Consider the following 13,319-nt stretch of genomic DNA (forward strand, 5'->3'; position numbering starts at 1 on the left):
GATTTTGATTGGCCCACATGTTGATCGTTATTTATGTCCTCACGATCACTTTGAAAACGTTGAAACCACTCACGCACTCTGCTAGTGGATAGACAACCATCGCCATAAACTTGTTTCATCAATTGAAACGTTTCGGTAAAAGTTTTGCCAATTTTAAAACAAAATTTAATGTTAGCTCTTTGTTCGCAGCTCATTTTCGCACCGATAACACAAACATACTGACACTTAAAACGCAATAACTTCACTTTCAATCAATGAAATGTCATGAAATTCTCACTGGACAATCGATAAAGATAGCAGATTCTAACGCACCAGTCGACATATAGATGGCGCCACCAGGGGGCGCTAGTTTCAAAAAGTCCTGTTTACTTTGGAACACCCCTTGTAATATATTATATTATGCCTTACTCATACTAACCACTTATTTTACAGCTACGCCTGTCTGTTTATATACACGCTAGTGCATAAATCTACAAAATATATTTACAGTCTTTGTGTAATAAAAAGAAAAAAAGCGAAATTGTTGATATTGCAGCCACATAAATTCCTCAACGGATATGCACTGCAGCACACACAGCAAACTCGCGCTGCCACGGAAGCCGTTTCGATTTGTTTTGGTGGTCACAGCTGCGCTGCCGACTGCCGCACACGTCAATTGGCTGCATGCACTACAACGCGTCGCCCCTTCAAATTTTGACAGCTGCCGAGGTGTTGCTGGCGTTGTTGTTGTTCGTGTTGCCGCTATTACCGTTATTTACGCCAACATTGTTATTGGCATTGCAATTGTTAGTCAAATTGCCAGTGCTGCTGCTATTTTTATTAGCCATATTGTTGCTATTGTTGTTGTTTTTAACACTAGCAGCATTATTTGGATTATTGGTGACACCGCAGCCACCACTGCCGCCACCACCACCAGCAGCAACAACCACATTGCCAGCTGGCATAGACGGACGCAACAACTCCATATACTGAAACGGTACGTGGTAACTCTGACCTTTGTGCTCGACAATCAAGTGTCCGCGACACGATGAGGCGCCCACAACGCTGACGGCTTCACCCTTCTTCAACTGTTGCTGCAACTGTTGTTCGGCCGGATTAACGATGGGTGGATCCTCGGGGAAATTCATTTTCATGATGCGACTCTGCGGATAGCTGAGCTTCAGGCTGCCAGCGATGGTGTAGCCACGTGACGGCGGCACGGGTGGCGGACGTTCCTACACACGCACACATACACAGACACATGTATGTAAGTAATTGTCGTTGAACATTGGCAGCAACGACGTCATCGGTGTCATCGTCGTTGTCGTCGTCAACATCAGCGACATTAGCGGCATTATGATTGGTAGGATGAGGATGCGGCAGAAGACAGCGTCGCACAAAGGCGGCATAGAGATAAGAAAAGAATTCAATTGAAAGGCATTTGACAAACAATGAATGATGAAGTATGTCCAATGCGGAGGAAAACAAATTTATTGCGCCACATAATGGGAATCAGTGAATGGTTAAATGAAAGCAGCTTTGTGTTGAGTGGGTGACGTGCGGTAGGAAGTGCAAACTAAATGTTGGTTAGGCGCTTGGACAGGCGATTAGTGGTTTATGGTTGGCAGTTAGCGTTAGGTTAGCATGGTATGTGGGATAAAAGAGATAAAAATCAGTGCTTGGAAATTAAAAAGCAAAATTAAATGGCGGCGAGTTAGTTGACGTAAGTTGAAAGGTTACATGCACACACACACCAACCAGCGCAAAGTTGGTGGACATGAAAATGTAAAGGAAGTGAATGTAGTGAAAGTGTCAGCAAGTTAGTGAGGAAAGAACATTTAGTACAAAAAGACCAATATTTATTAAAAATAGCTTACGAGTAGCGGTGAAGTGAAGGAGAAAACTATTTTCTAGGGTTATATAAATTTTTTAGAATTTAATTAAATTTTAAGAAAATTAAAAAAAATATTTAAGAAAAAACTTAGTAAAATAAAAAACGAAAAGAACACACATAAACTTGCTTATAACTCATGACATGCCGAAAAGCATACAAGGTGATTAGGAAAATTTGAATTAGCGACTGATAAAAATTTTGTTAAAAAACTTAGTGTACACTACGGCGTTTAGTAAATAAAAAAGGGTTCTTAAATACAAATGTTAAAGATGAAAAATAATTCTACATTTCGTTAAAATAAAATCCAGTTTAAAAAATTATTGATGAGAAAAAGTTTGACTAACATTGAATTGCATCAAGAAACTCCAGATAAACTAAAATATTGTTGAGAAAATGCTGCCTACATTTCGGCGCTAAGCTTATACCCAAAAAAAAAAAACAGATTGTGTAACAGAACTTGTAAAAATTCGGTCATTAGCTGGCTTCACTTTTTTATTTAGGTTCGATTATTCAGACTTCTTAGTCACATTTTAGACTTCCCTGAAATATTGATGAGAAAATGTTGCCTACATTTCGGCATTTAGCTTATACCCAAAAAAAACAAAATTTTACTACAGAATTTGGAAGAATTCAGTCATAATCCACCTTCATCTTTATACTTTGCTTTAAATATTGAGACTTCTTAGTCACATTTTAGACATCCCTAAAGTTACAAAAGCCTACTCCAATAAACGGAGGAAATAAATTCCAAAATTTTTCAAAAAACAGGTATGTTTTCATATTTTAATAGGTTACACTTTTAAACATAGGTTAGGTTAGGTTAGATGATTGATCCCTCAGCGTAATGGAGGAATCACGCTTATATTCTTGTATTCAACTTTTTGTAAAGCCAAATGAAAAGCTCCTATGGCTAGATGACAAAAAGCCAACGGAGCTCCTACCCGTTCGCATTCCTATCTACCTGTTCTAGCTGGCTCATCAGCCAATATCGCTATGGCCAGACACTAGACAAATCAGGCTAGTCCTTAAATAACTTAATGCTAGAAATAAGGAGTCTAGACACCCCTACACTAGTCTTGAGCGAATAGTGTGCGCTCAGCGCTAATATCGTTCTACCAAATTGAACGTGGTTATACTATATATGAATAGTACTGCTACCAGAATCACTTCAACCGGTAAAATGCGTGTAACTCAAAAAATATTTAATTTTACTGGGTGTATCGAAATACCACAGCCCTTAAATACCACAGCCGCAGCAACCGCAAAACTGATTAGATAGCTTCCTCCGTTCGCATTTGAAGTTGGATCTCCATTCAAGCGCTGAACCAATGACCCTTAGCAGCTTGCGCTGGTTAAAGATCAGCTCTCGTGTGAATGCAAGGTTCTTTGGCCTATTTGTGGATCTACTGAACTACTTGCCTTCAGAAAGTTCATCTTGCCGCAATCGTTGGATGTCATACTGAACACTGTCCAATACGCATTCATGCGGTAAGGCTACGAATCTTGGCGGGAGGTAGTTGTCAAAGTTGTATGAATTAGCATGAGGTGGAAACAACTAGGGACTTACTCCTCCATTTTCCAGCCTTTGTACAACTGAGGCTGAAACACCTCTATAGTCTTATCTTCAGCAAACAAGAACATATAGCCGAAACTCACATTAGCCATTTCAACAAATTTCTGATAGGCTCAAAGCGTTTTGTCGATTTGTAAGGATCTTATGATCCAATAAATAGGAGTATTTTAGGTACTACAACGGACCGATGTTCTAAGCCGCTCAAGTGAGTTCCATGTCAGGATTGACCACTCAACCTAACCTGACATACTTTTATAATTGTAAAACAATTACAAAAATCTTTCGTATTTTCCTAAAAGTCGCCTTTTTAAAGCTGTTCCAATAGATGGGACTTTTAGGTTTATGGCCGACTTTATCAGTATTGCCTAGTAATGTTTACTTTTGACGACAAATTGTGTACAAAATGCTTGTAAATTTCTAATTCTGCAGTAATTTTTATCAGTTTTGACTTTTTACTTCGCATAGTTCACTCAGCCAAGTCTAAGTACTAAGTATTAGAAAGATTCAGCTGTCAACTTATTTTTTCGGATATTTTTTTAGCCACTATAATAACTACAATATTCAATCAATCAGAATTATCTCAAGTTATGGAAGAAGAGGAGAGAAGGCTGCACCAGATCATTGATAACCTTAACAACGAGTTGTGAAGTCATCGAAAACTTATCTCCTGCTAGTCGACCATTCACCACCGTTCATGACGATAACATCGGCACAGTTAAAGAGACAGTGCTTGAAAATTATCGCGTTGGCATCAGAGAGATAGCAGAGGATTTCAACACCCCTTATGAATCGACTCAACGCATTCTCGTTAATGTTTTAGGTATGAAGCGTGTCAATGCTAGACTGACCTGAAACAATGACGTGTAGACGTCGTAAAAGAGATGACAATGTAACTGAGTTCTCTACATTCATCAAATGCTTCATTACTAGTAATGATATGCGACGTTATGAGTCTGACATCGCAACTGTCGAACAATCTACCGAATGGCGCTCCAAAAATTAGTCGAAAACGCCAAAAATAAAAATCGCTGAAGACACTGAAGGCCAGCCTAGCCGAAACTTAAAAACGTGTATGAAAAATTGGAATAAGAGGACCTATTTTGAAGGCGATAATGAAGATTTGTATTAAAATAGGATACAATGAAGTCTTATTTTATCAGTGCGATTCAATTTTGATCAGATGATACAAAAACTCTAACAGCAAAACCCGATTCACATGCAAGTAAATAAAAGTTTAGTTCCAAAAAAGTTCAAACGTGCAAAAGCAAACGTGTTACATCAACTTTCCTACACCATCACCAAAACCTACTTATGTTACCTTTCGTACTGGCGTACGTGTGAGTTGCGCATGCAAGTGTTTAATAGTGAAGGAACAAGGGGAATGAGTAGGAAATGCAAGCTGATAGGCGGCAATTGTTAGATTAAGAGGGATAAGAATGAGGACTCACCAAATCTAATCCGAATAGGCTGCAGGTTTGCTGGATTATCTTTGTGTCGCATTTCTCATTCGGATCAGGTGGTGGTGTGCCTGCGATTGGTTGCGGACGTGGACGCGTTACGGTGCCCATAAGATTTGTAGATTTCGCCGATAGACGCGGTACTGTGCAGCAGCGACGAACAGGTGATGAAAGAAGAGAGAATGAAAAAATTAATTTCAATTGCATAATTGCATTTTACACGCCGAGCCAAGCGGCAACAACACTACTTACGCGAATTAGCGCCGCTGTTGGGCAACAACTTCGTCAGTTTGGTTGCGCTTGACGCAGTCGGTAGCATAGTTATGACGCCATTAACGCCGCGCGTACGCTTCACACCGCCCATCTTCTTGCGCCACTGCCAGCCACGCCAGGTGGCCTGTATCAATGTGGCGCTCTTGGTGCGTATCTCCGCGCGCAGATGTTCTAAATGCTGACGCATGCCCTCGCTAAGGAATACATGGCGCTTGCCAGGCGCCCAAGCGAGCGTGACGGAACCATCCAACACCGGCGGATTCTCCATGGCAAACTCTAAAATGAGATTGCAATCTTCCATCGCCTTATCCTCGCTGCGACGATGCAGGCGAAACGGCGCCAACATAGCGACATAACGCGCATTGAACTGCTTGAAGCGCATGCGATGCGGAAAACCAGATGCCATTAGGTTAACGGTCTCCAGCACCTGCAGTGAACGTATCTGCCGGACGACCATCTTGCGCTCGAAGCAGCCGGCCGTTTCATTGGCATTGCTGCGTATGCAGCGCACAAAATGTGGACGCGCGTGCACCAGCGTGCGCAGCAAGTTGTCTAAACGTGTGTGGAAGTCTTGCGTGAGCGTCGAGACCGGTTCGTCGCCATTCAATAGATCCGTATGTGATGTGGGTGAAATACGGAAGCTGAGACCGCGTGGCACATTCTGCAGTGCGTACAATGCCTTCAGCTCCGAACCGAAGAGATGTGTGGCAAAGCCGAAATTGCAGGTGTGCTTGTAGAAGACGGCGACCAAGTCATCACGCACCACATCACGATTTGTGTCCAGAAAGTCGGTGGTATCGTATTCAACACGCCCGGCAAAATGACGTATCATAAACATGCGCGGATCATAAGGTTCGCTCGCGTGCTTCGTCTCCAGCCGCGTTGAGTTGCGATGTTGCACCTTAATCTTGGCGACATAACTCTCGGCGGTGCCGCGTATGGAGCACTCAGCGTCCAGCATGCTTAGCAAGCCGGTGCGTAGCGAGGATATCAAATCGATGCAGGGCACATTATCCACATAGTCCACCTCAGCATCGCAAACAATGCCCTCATCACGACAAGACTCCACCGAAGACTTAAAGATGTGCGTATTGTAGAAATGCTGCATAGTTTCGGCGCACAAATTGATGCAGAGATGTTCTAATTGTGCGTGTGATGGTTCCTCAAAGCCGAACATATCCAATATGCCAATAAAACCATCCGTGGCGTGACGTACAGCATTATTTAAGGCCGCCATTGATTTCGAACCAGAGTTGCCGCCAATAGTAGAGGCGTGCTGTGATGCGACATCCGCCTGGTTGTGTACCGACTCATTCGAATCGGAGCTCAAAGTGCCCAATGTGGAGCCAAGTCTTTTCAGACTGTTGGCGCGTCTTACAATGGTGGCTACGGTGCGGCAGTAGAGCGCTTTCGCGAGGCAGTCGCGTGTCATGTTGGACATATTGGCGTCGCAGACAGACTTCACCAGCTGACCACGTGCGTTGTGTGTGCGCGTGGTGAGTCCGCGGAAGAGCGCAGCTGGCGGCACGCCCAACAAACTGGCGACGGAGTTCAGTTCGGCTTCACCTTTGACGTCCACTTCGAGGCTCTATGGAAAAGAAAATATATTTATTTATGAAATTGAGATTTAAATGACAGCTACATACATATATGCGCTGTTCAGGGTATAAAAATAATATAGCATACATAATACATTAGAAAAAAATTCTATATTTTCCCGTTCAGTCATGAATTTCGCAACATACACGATTTAAAATCACATTCAGGCGTAAATTACCCGAATAAAAACATCATAACGAGAAAAGTGCCTCTGCTGGGATTTGAACTCACAGCAACAAATTTACAAGCGCAGAGTACTACCAGTGCGCCACGTACATAGTAATCAATGTTGTGGCAAATTGCCGTTTTGTTAAGATGTACTGTAGCAAAGACACACACCAATTACTGTACTTTAGCTAAAGTAGGAACAGGGTGCTACAAGAGCTTGAAAATTTTATTAAATAATTATTTATTAATACAAGTATAAACTTATTAATTGTTGTTGGTAGAACTATATTCTATTTTTAGATGAAGTGTATATTTTGCTAGTGATAGTATTTGCACCAGGAGAAATGTTTAAGAACCTTTTTTTTGAGATTTTTAACGTATTTATCACAATTTGAATTCTGATATCTCTATAGATAAACATATCTTGGACTGATTGTTGGGGTTAGGCCATCTAGAGAAAATCAGATATATTTTTTCCTGGTTTTTGCTCCCAAATTTTTGTTTGAAGGTACCTCAAGGTAGTGCTTAAACAGCCTATGCTCCATTTATGAAAAACTGTGACTCTGCAGAATCGCACTCACCATTCCCAAGAGTAAATTTTGCAGTTAGACCCGAATGAGGGCGAAACTGAAAGCAGTCGGATAGCTTTCAGACACTCGTACACAAGCCATTTGCCTAACGTGGATCGACAGACGACATGGGGACCTAGATTTCCACCTAACCCAAAAACTAAGTGGACATGGGTGCTTTAGAAGCTACTTGTACGGAATCCAGCACGACATTAGTGCAATTGTCCGACGTGTTCAGAGTGCTTTGAAGACTCTGAGCATGTATTCTTTTATTGCCCTCGCTTTTTAAGCACAAGAGAAAAGCTTAAAACTACACTCGGTGATAGTTTTACGGTGGGAAATTTGATGACACTCATGTGTCAGTCCACTGAGAACTGGAAAGCTATCAGCAAAGCGGCCGCCTCAATCATGACAAAACTAAGACCTATAGAGCAAAGTAGGCGTCCGTCAGTCCGTGTCATAGAAGAGACTTAAATGTCTTATCACTCCCACGAAGTAATACTTAATTAGGTAAATCCGTGGGAGAATCTGGAGTTGGCAGTAGGTTAGGTTTGGCAGATTGAAGTTCCGCAATCAAGTTTTTGATGCTTTCCCCACTTAAAAAAATACATCTGTCTACTGATATTTAACTCAAAATTTAGATTCCTGGACGCTAAGACCAGCACGCATGACCAACCCTACAGAAAGTAAGAAATATCTTAACTTTAAACTTTTCTGTTTGTCGGTTAGGCTTAGTAGATTGAGGTTCTGCAATCCGACTCATGATGCTTCCTCCCCCTTAACAAAGGGCATTTGTCTACTGATATGCAACTCAAAATTTAGATTCCTGCACACCAAGATCAGCAAGCCTGACTCTCTAGAAGGTGAATAATATCCTAACCTCAAACAGAAAAATTTGACGATGAGGAACTGGAAGCACTACTCGATGAAGATTGTTACAAACACAAGAAGAGCTCACGGAATAAATGGGGATCAGCTATTTGAAAATGTGTAGCAGTAGCCGGAGCAAGAAAATAGGGTGCCATATGAACTGAAGCCAAGTGATATTGAAAACCGAGTTTTCATGTCAGAAAGCTGCTTGAACGCTACAAAAAGAAATCGTTTTTGCATGGGACTGTAACTAATGATGAAAGTTCGATCCAGTACAAAAACTCTAAATACAAAAAATCATATGTGAAACCTGTCATGAAGGTAATGCTCTGAATTTGGTGGAATCCTAAAGGAGTGTTGTATCACGTGCTTCTACAACCTAGTGATTCCATTAATAACAACTCATCAAAATGAAGCGTGCGATTGTCGAAAACCGTCCGAAAATTTTGAGAAGATTCGAGGCAGTAACTATCCATTATCCATCATGTTTGCAAGACAGGTTAAAAATTTTTTGGAAAACAGCGGCGAGGAAGTTTTGCCTCACCGGCCTTGTAGCCGTTTGTTTCGGTCGATGCAGTACGACGTCACTGGAATACAGAGCAGGGTGTCAAAAATCGGCTTAATTCCTTCTTGACTACTAAGACGGCGCAGCTCTTTTGGGTGGAATCCACAATTTTCAGGAAAGATGGAAAAATTCTATAGTTTCTAATGGGTCATTTGAGTAGTCCTATTCAACACTGGGATTCGCGAAGTTTTTTTCGAAATTAACATGTGTTTATCAAAGTGTAGCTCTAGACTCGGGTAATGTGGTCACCAAAGTACGTTTGAGGTTAAGCTTTTATAAATTTGGAAAAATATTTCCCCAGTTTCCTCAGAGTGACGGTCTTTGATCGGTTATAAATTTTTCATTTCAATTATGTATGCCCGATTGTCTCAGAAACGAAGGCTGCAAAAGTCGATACTCGTTGTTCTTCAACTCAATATACTAGGGCTTATTAAAGAAATCTGCTAAAAACCGGAGACAGAGTGTCCCAATATGAAGCACATCTCACACTGTATGCTGCCTACACTTCGTCTTGATAAACGTTTCATGAACTCACCTGTCCATCAATAAATTGCACATTTCCCAGCAGCAAAACAGCGGCAAGTACACGCACCACATCCAAAAACGGTATACCCAAGATGCCCAAACAAGTCTTCCAGGCTTGAAAGCGTGCAGCATCCTCCTGTTCATTCTGCACAATATCGCCGCTTTGCAAGTAACGTAAATTCGCCGGCGAATACCCCTCCAAATTCAACTTAATACGTTCCTCTCTACTCAAACCGGCAAGCATTTGATAGAAGATATGATAGTTCTTCTCCTTCGGCAGCGGACGTATTACACGTGTCTGATCCAAAAAGTAACAGTGTATTTTAGTGCGATAGAGGGCGCCATCAGTGACCTGCACCTCGATAAACTGGCCAATGCGACTCGATTCCGAGTTAGTTGTGGTCTTAGCGGAACCCAAAGAACGTAGCACCGTAAAGGCGGCAGCTAAATGTTTAAACGCATCCGTCTCGGGACCACCACCAGCGACAGCGAATAGCTGACGTAGCAGCAGCATCGAACAGTGCGTCTTACCGGCACCCGAAGTGCCGGAAAGTATAATAGCTTGCGGATAACCGGTCTCCGTCTGCTGACGTACAGCCTCCTGCACGATCTTGTTCAACTGCGGCGCCAGCGGTAATGAGCGGGTGGAGGTGAGTGTGAGCGGATTGCCAACATCACGATAGGGATTGATGGAGAGCAGTATGGGGCCGACGTTGGTCTGCAAGTGGTTAGAGGTATTTTGTATTTAGTGTTTAAATTATTGTTTATTCAACTGAGGTTATTTGGAATTTCTGGAATTAAAAATGTCTCAAGCACTTACAAAGTAACAATTGTCGTTGAAGCGCGCCTGCAGCGTGCGCATCACGGCATCCTCGGTCAGTGGACCGGGTAGATGTATCAGGTCCTCGATCTCACGCGGCTGCTTGTGTGCGCCGCCATTGCCAACGCTGTTGTTGTTATGACCCGCATTGTTGTGGTGTGTTTGTAGGCTGCCCAAAAAGTTGTTGCTCACATTGCGCTGCTCGACATTGGTGTTGCTGTAGCCGAAGGGTGCGACAATGTTGCTGAAACTGCTGCCATGACTGGCGCTTGGATGCTTCTGGGCAATCGGTATGAAGGGTGGCAAATTATGGTGGCTAAGGTGATGGACGTGCGCGCCAATGCTGGCCGAGGAGCGCATTGGAAGCGTGTGCGCGTTATGTTGTTGCTGCAGGTGCTGCTGCTGCTGGTGTTGTTGGTGGTGTGACTGTTGCTGTTGATGATGCTGTTGCTGTTGTTGTTGTATAGTTGACGGCAATGGATGTGGTATGGAAGTGTTGCGTGTGGAAACGATGCCCGCAGCGGCGCCGGACGGCAAAGTCGCTGTGTTGCCGGCGGAAAGCGTTGAATTATGTGGCAATGTGTGGCTAAAGCTGTGCAAATGTGACTAATGCCGAGAAGAAGAAGCAGTAGCAGTGGAAGTAAAGAGCACAAGTAATACATAGAAGTTAGTATGTGTGTAATTGGTAGGTAATTACATAGTAATTTTCTATAAACAGCAAATTGCCTTGTCAACGCCGCCGATTACGTAGCTGACTCACCTTATTGTTGTTGTTGCTGTTATTGCTATTGATGTGCGTAAATGCGGTGTTTGTGCTGTTGACGTTATTGCATGATGTCAAGGATACATTGTTATTATTAGTGTTGTTGTTGTTGTTGTTGCTATTGCAATTGCCGCTATTAGATTTGTTAATGGCGTTGTTATTGTTATTACTGCTATTGCTGCCGTGTGTGGGAATTAGTGTGGAGTGTGTTAATTGCAATTGTTGTTGCTGTTGCTGTTGCTGCTGCTGCTGATGCTGTTGCAAGCTGTTATTATTTATGCAATTTGTTGTTGTTGTGTTACTATTGTTCAGATGCTGCGTGCTGTTGTGCAAATTCGGTGTGGATGCATGCAAATTGAGGCCGGTCAAGCCAGCTGTGTTGTTGACATGCTGCTGCTGTTGTTGTTGTTGTTGTTGGTGCTGTTGTAAGTTACTCACCGTTGTGACATTGCAATTGCTGGTGTTGTTATGGCTATTGTTGTTGTTATTGTTGCTATTGTTATTATTATTATTGCTGTTGTTGTTGTTTTGTTGTCCCTGTCCAACATGCAGCCGATTGCGTAGGGTGACTAATTCAGTGCTGAGGCTCTTGAGACGCTGCTGCAAGTGCACGGCTTCATTGGATGAGGATGCGTCTGTAAGCGATATAAGATAACAGATGTAAATTACTTATTCAAGTCAAAGAAATTTATTTCTTTATGAATTTCCCGCTTTAGCGGTTGGTTTAGAGATTCGGGGTACATTTTTCACGAGAAAGAGAGTTTTCAAACAAATTTTTAGTTGTGGTAGAAGCGGGAGACAAAAAAAAAATTGGATTCCTTGATCTCGTAATTGATCTTCAAAAGAACCTTCCAAAATATATGTCAGACGGAGAGGAAAAACCAAAAAAAAAAAATAATATTACTGCGGAAGAATATGAAGAATATAAGTAATGATCAAGCAACTTGCCAAAATGTCAGCCTCCGTGCCTTGTCCGAAAATTAAGATATGTTAGACTATTCTTCAGATAGGCATATTATTTGGCTATTACTCGCCCCTACCTTATAGACAGAGTTATTTAAGCTTTTCAACGTTATTATTTCTGAGAAATTTAGAATAATAAAAGGATGACAAAAATTCGTCTAAGGTGTATCCTCCACGCGGATGTCGACTGGGCAATGAGTGTCGCTGCTTACAATGTCATGATTTCAAGCTGGCTCTAGTCAAAGTCATTACATTGCAGGCAGACGGCTCCTAGCAAAGGCTGACGTATTTTCCCAACCATGATGGACTGCTTTATTTGAATTCCCAGAAGTAGGATATTGGGTAATACAACGGCCATTGCTAATGAAGTACCTGGCGCTAGGCATTAAACGCTAGGGTTAGACACCCCCGCATCATAAAACTCAACATGGAAGTCAACAAAGAAACAAAGCGGGCTGATATATCTGTCCAAACGTACCTGGCCGGAGGTATAAAACGCTAGGGATAGAGACCCCGGAATCATAAAACTCAACATGGAAGTCAACAAAAGAACGAAGTGGGCTGGGATATTAGTCCAAAAGTCGGTAGGAGACGAGTTTGCTACCACCAGCGGTCACAGCGATTCTATGAGCTGTGTCGACAGCGGCCACACCTCCACTGCAACGGGAGCAAGTTGCGTTGAATGTAGCACTACTGCCAAACCAGCTTTATAGCGTATGGGAACATTCTCGCTCTCTTGAGCAGGTGACCGTGGTTTCCAATTCTGGCAACAAAAGAGGGTCACGGAATAAGGCAAGCAAGGAGGAGTTGAAGGCAAAAGCAAGGTACATGGCGGCACTCGGTGTATGCAACCGTCGTGAAGGCTAGTCCATCCTGAAGAAAGAAGAGTTGAAAAGGGCTTGGGTCAGGGAGGTGGTGAAGAACGGTCAGGAACACTTCGCTACTCGTAACTGGTGTAAAACCTCAGATCCATTGTATGCTAATCGCATTGAGGAGCATATCTTCCCTCCAGTCAGAAAAAAAGGTTATCACCTGTTCCTTTAGACTGCACTAAGTAATTTTTATGAGCATCAGGGTGTAGTTAAACGTATATACAAGGTATGTCGCAAAAGAAACAGAACTTTTTAAATATAACTGTTTCTGGTGACGCCACCTATTGGTGGCTATATGAAATAAAAAGCTTGATCTCTTGTTGACATTTCGTAAAAATTTTAAGACAATTGGATAACTACAATCGATGTTATCGATCAAAAAGTGACAGCAGCTTTTGGTCATCGGTCGTAAAATGTATTTGGAACAAA

The 13,319-nt window shown here is 42.4% G+C and overlaps 1 protein-coding gene across 1 annotated transcript in view; it reads right to left on the minus strand.

Moving 5' to 3' along the window:
• Positions 1–335: 335 nt before the first annotated feature.
• Positions 336–13,319, minus strand: part of LOC120769582 (myosin-G heavy chain) — a 28,576-nt gene continuing 15,592 nt past the window's right edge. The window contains exons 2-7 of the mRNA XM_040096641.1: positions 11,053–11,690; positions 10,293–10,898; positions 9,483–10,190; positions 5,156–6,764; positions 4,895–5,046; positions 336–1,214 (exon numbers count right to left, since the gene is read on the minus strand). Coding sequence (XP_039952575.1) covers positions 687–1,214; positions 4,895–5,046; positions 5,156–6,764; positions 9,483–10,190; positions 10,293–10,898; positions 11,053–11,690 — 4,241 coding nt within the window. The 3' untranslated portion in view covers positions 336–686. The remainder of the gene's footprint in view (positions 1,215–4,894; positions 5,047–5,155; positions 6,765–9,482; positions 10,191–10,292; positions 10,899–11,052; positions 11,691–13,319) is intronic.

The sequence above is a fragment of the Bactrocera tryoni genome, chromosome 2 (genome assembly GCF_016617805.1).
Source record: "Bactrocera tryoni isolate S06 chromosome 2, CSIRO_BtryS06_freeze2, whole genome shotgun sequence".
NCBI lineage: Eukaryota > Metazoa > Arthropoda > Insecta > Diptera > Tephritidae > Bactrocera > Bactrocera tryoni.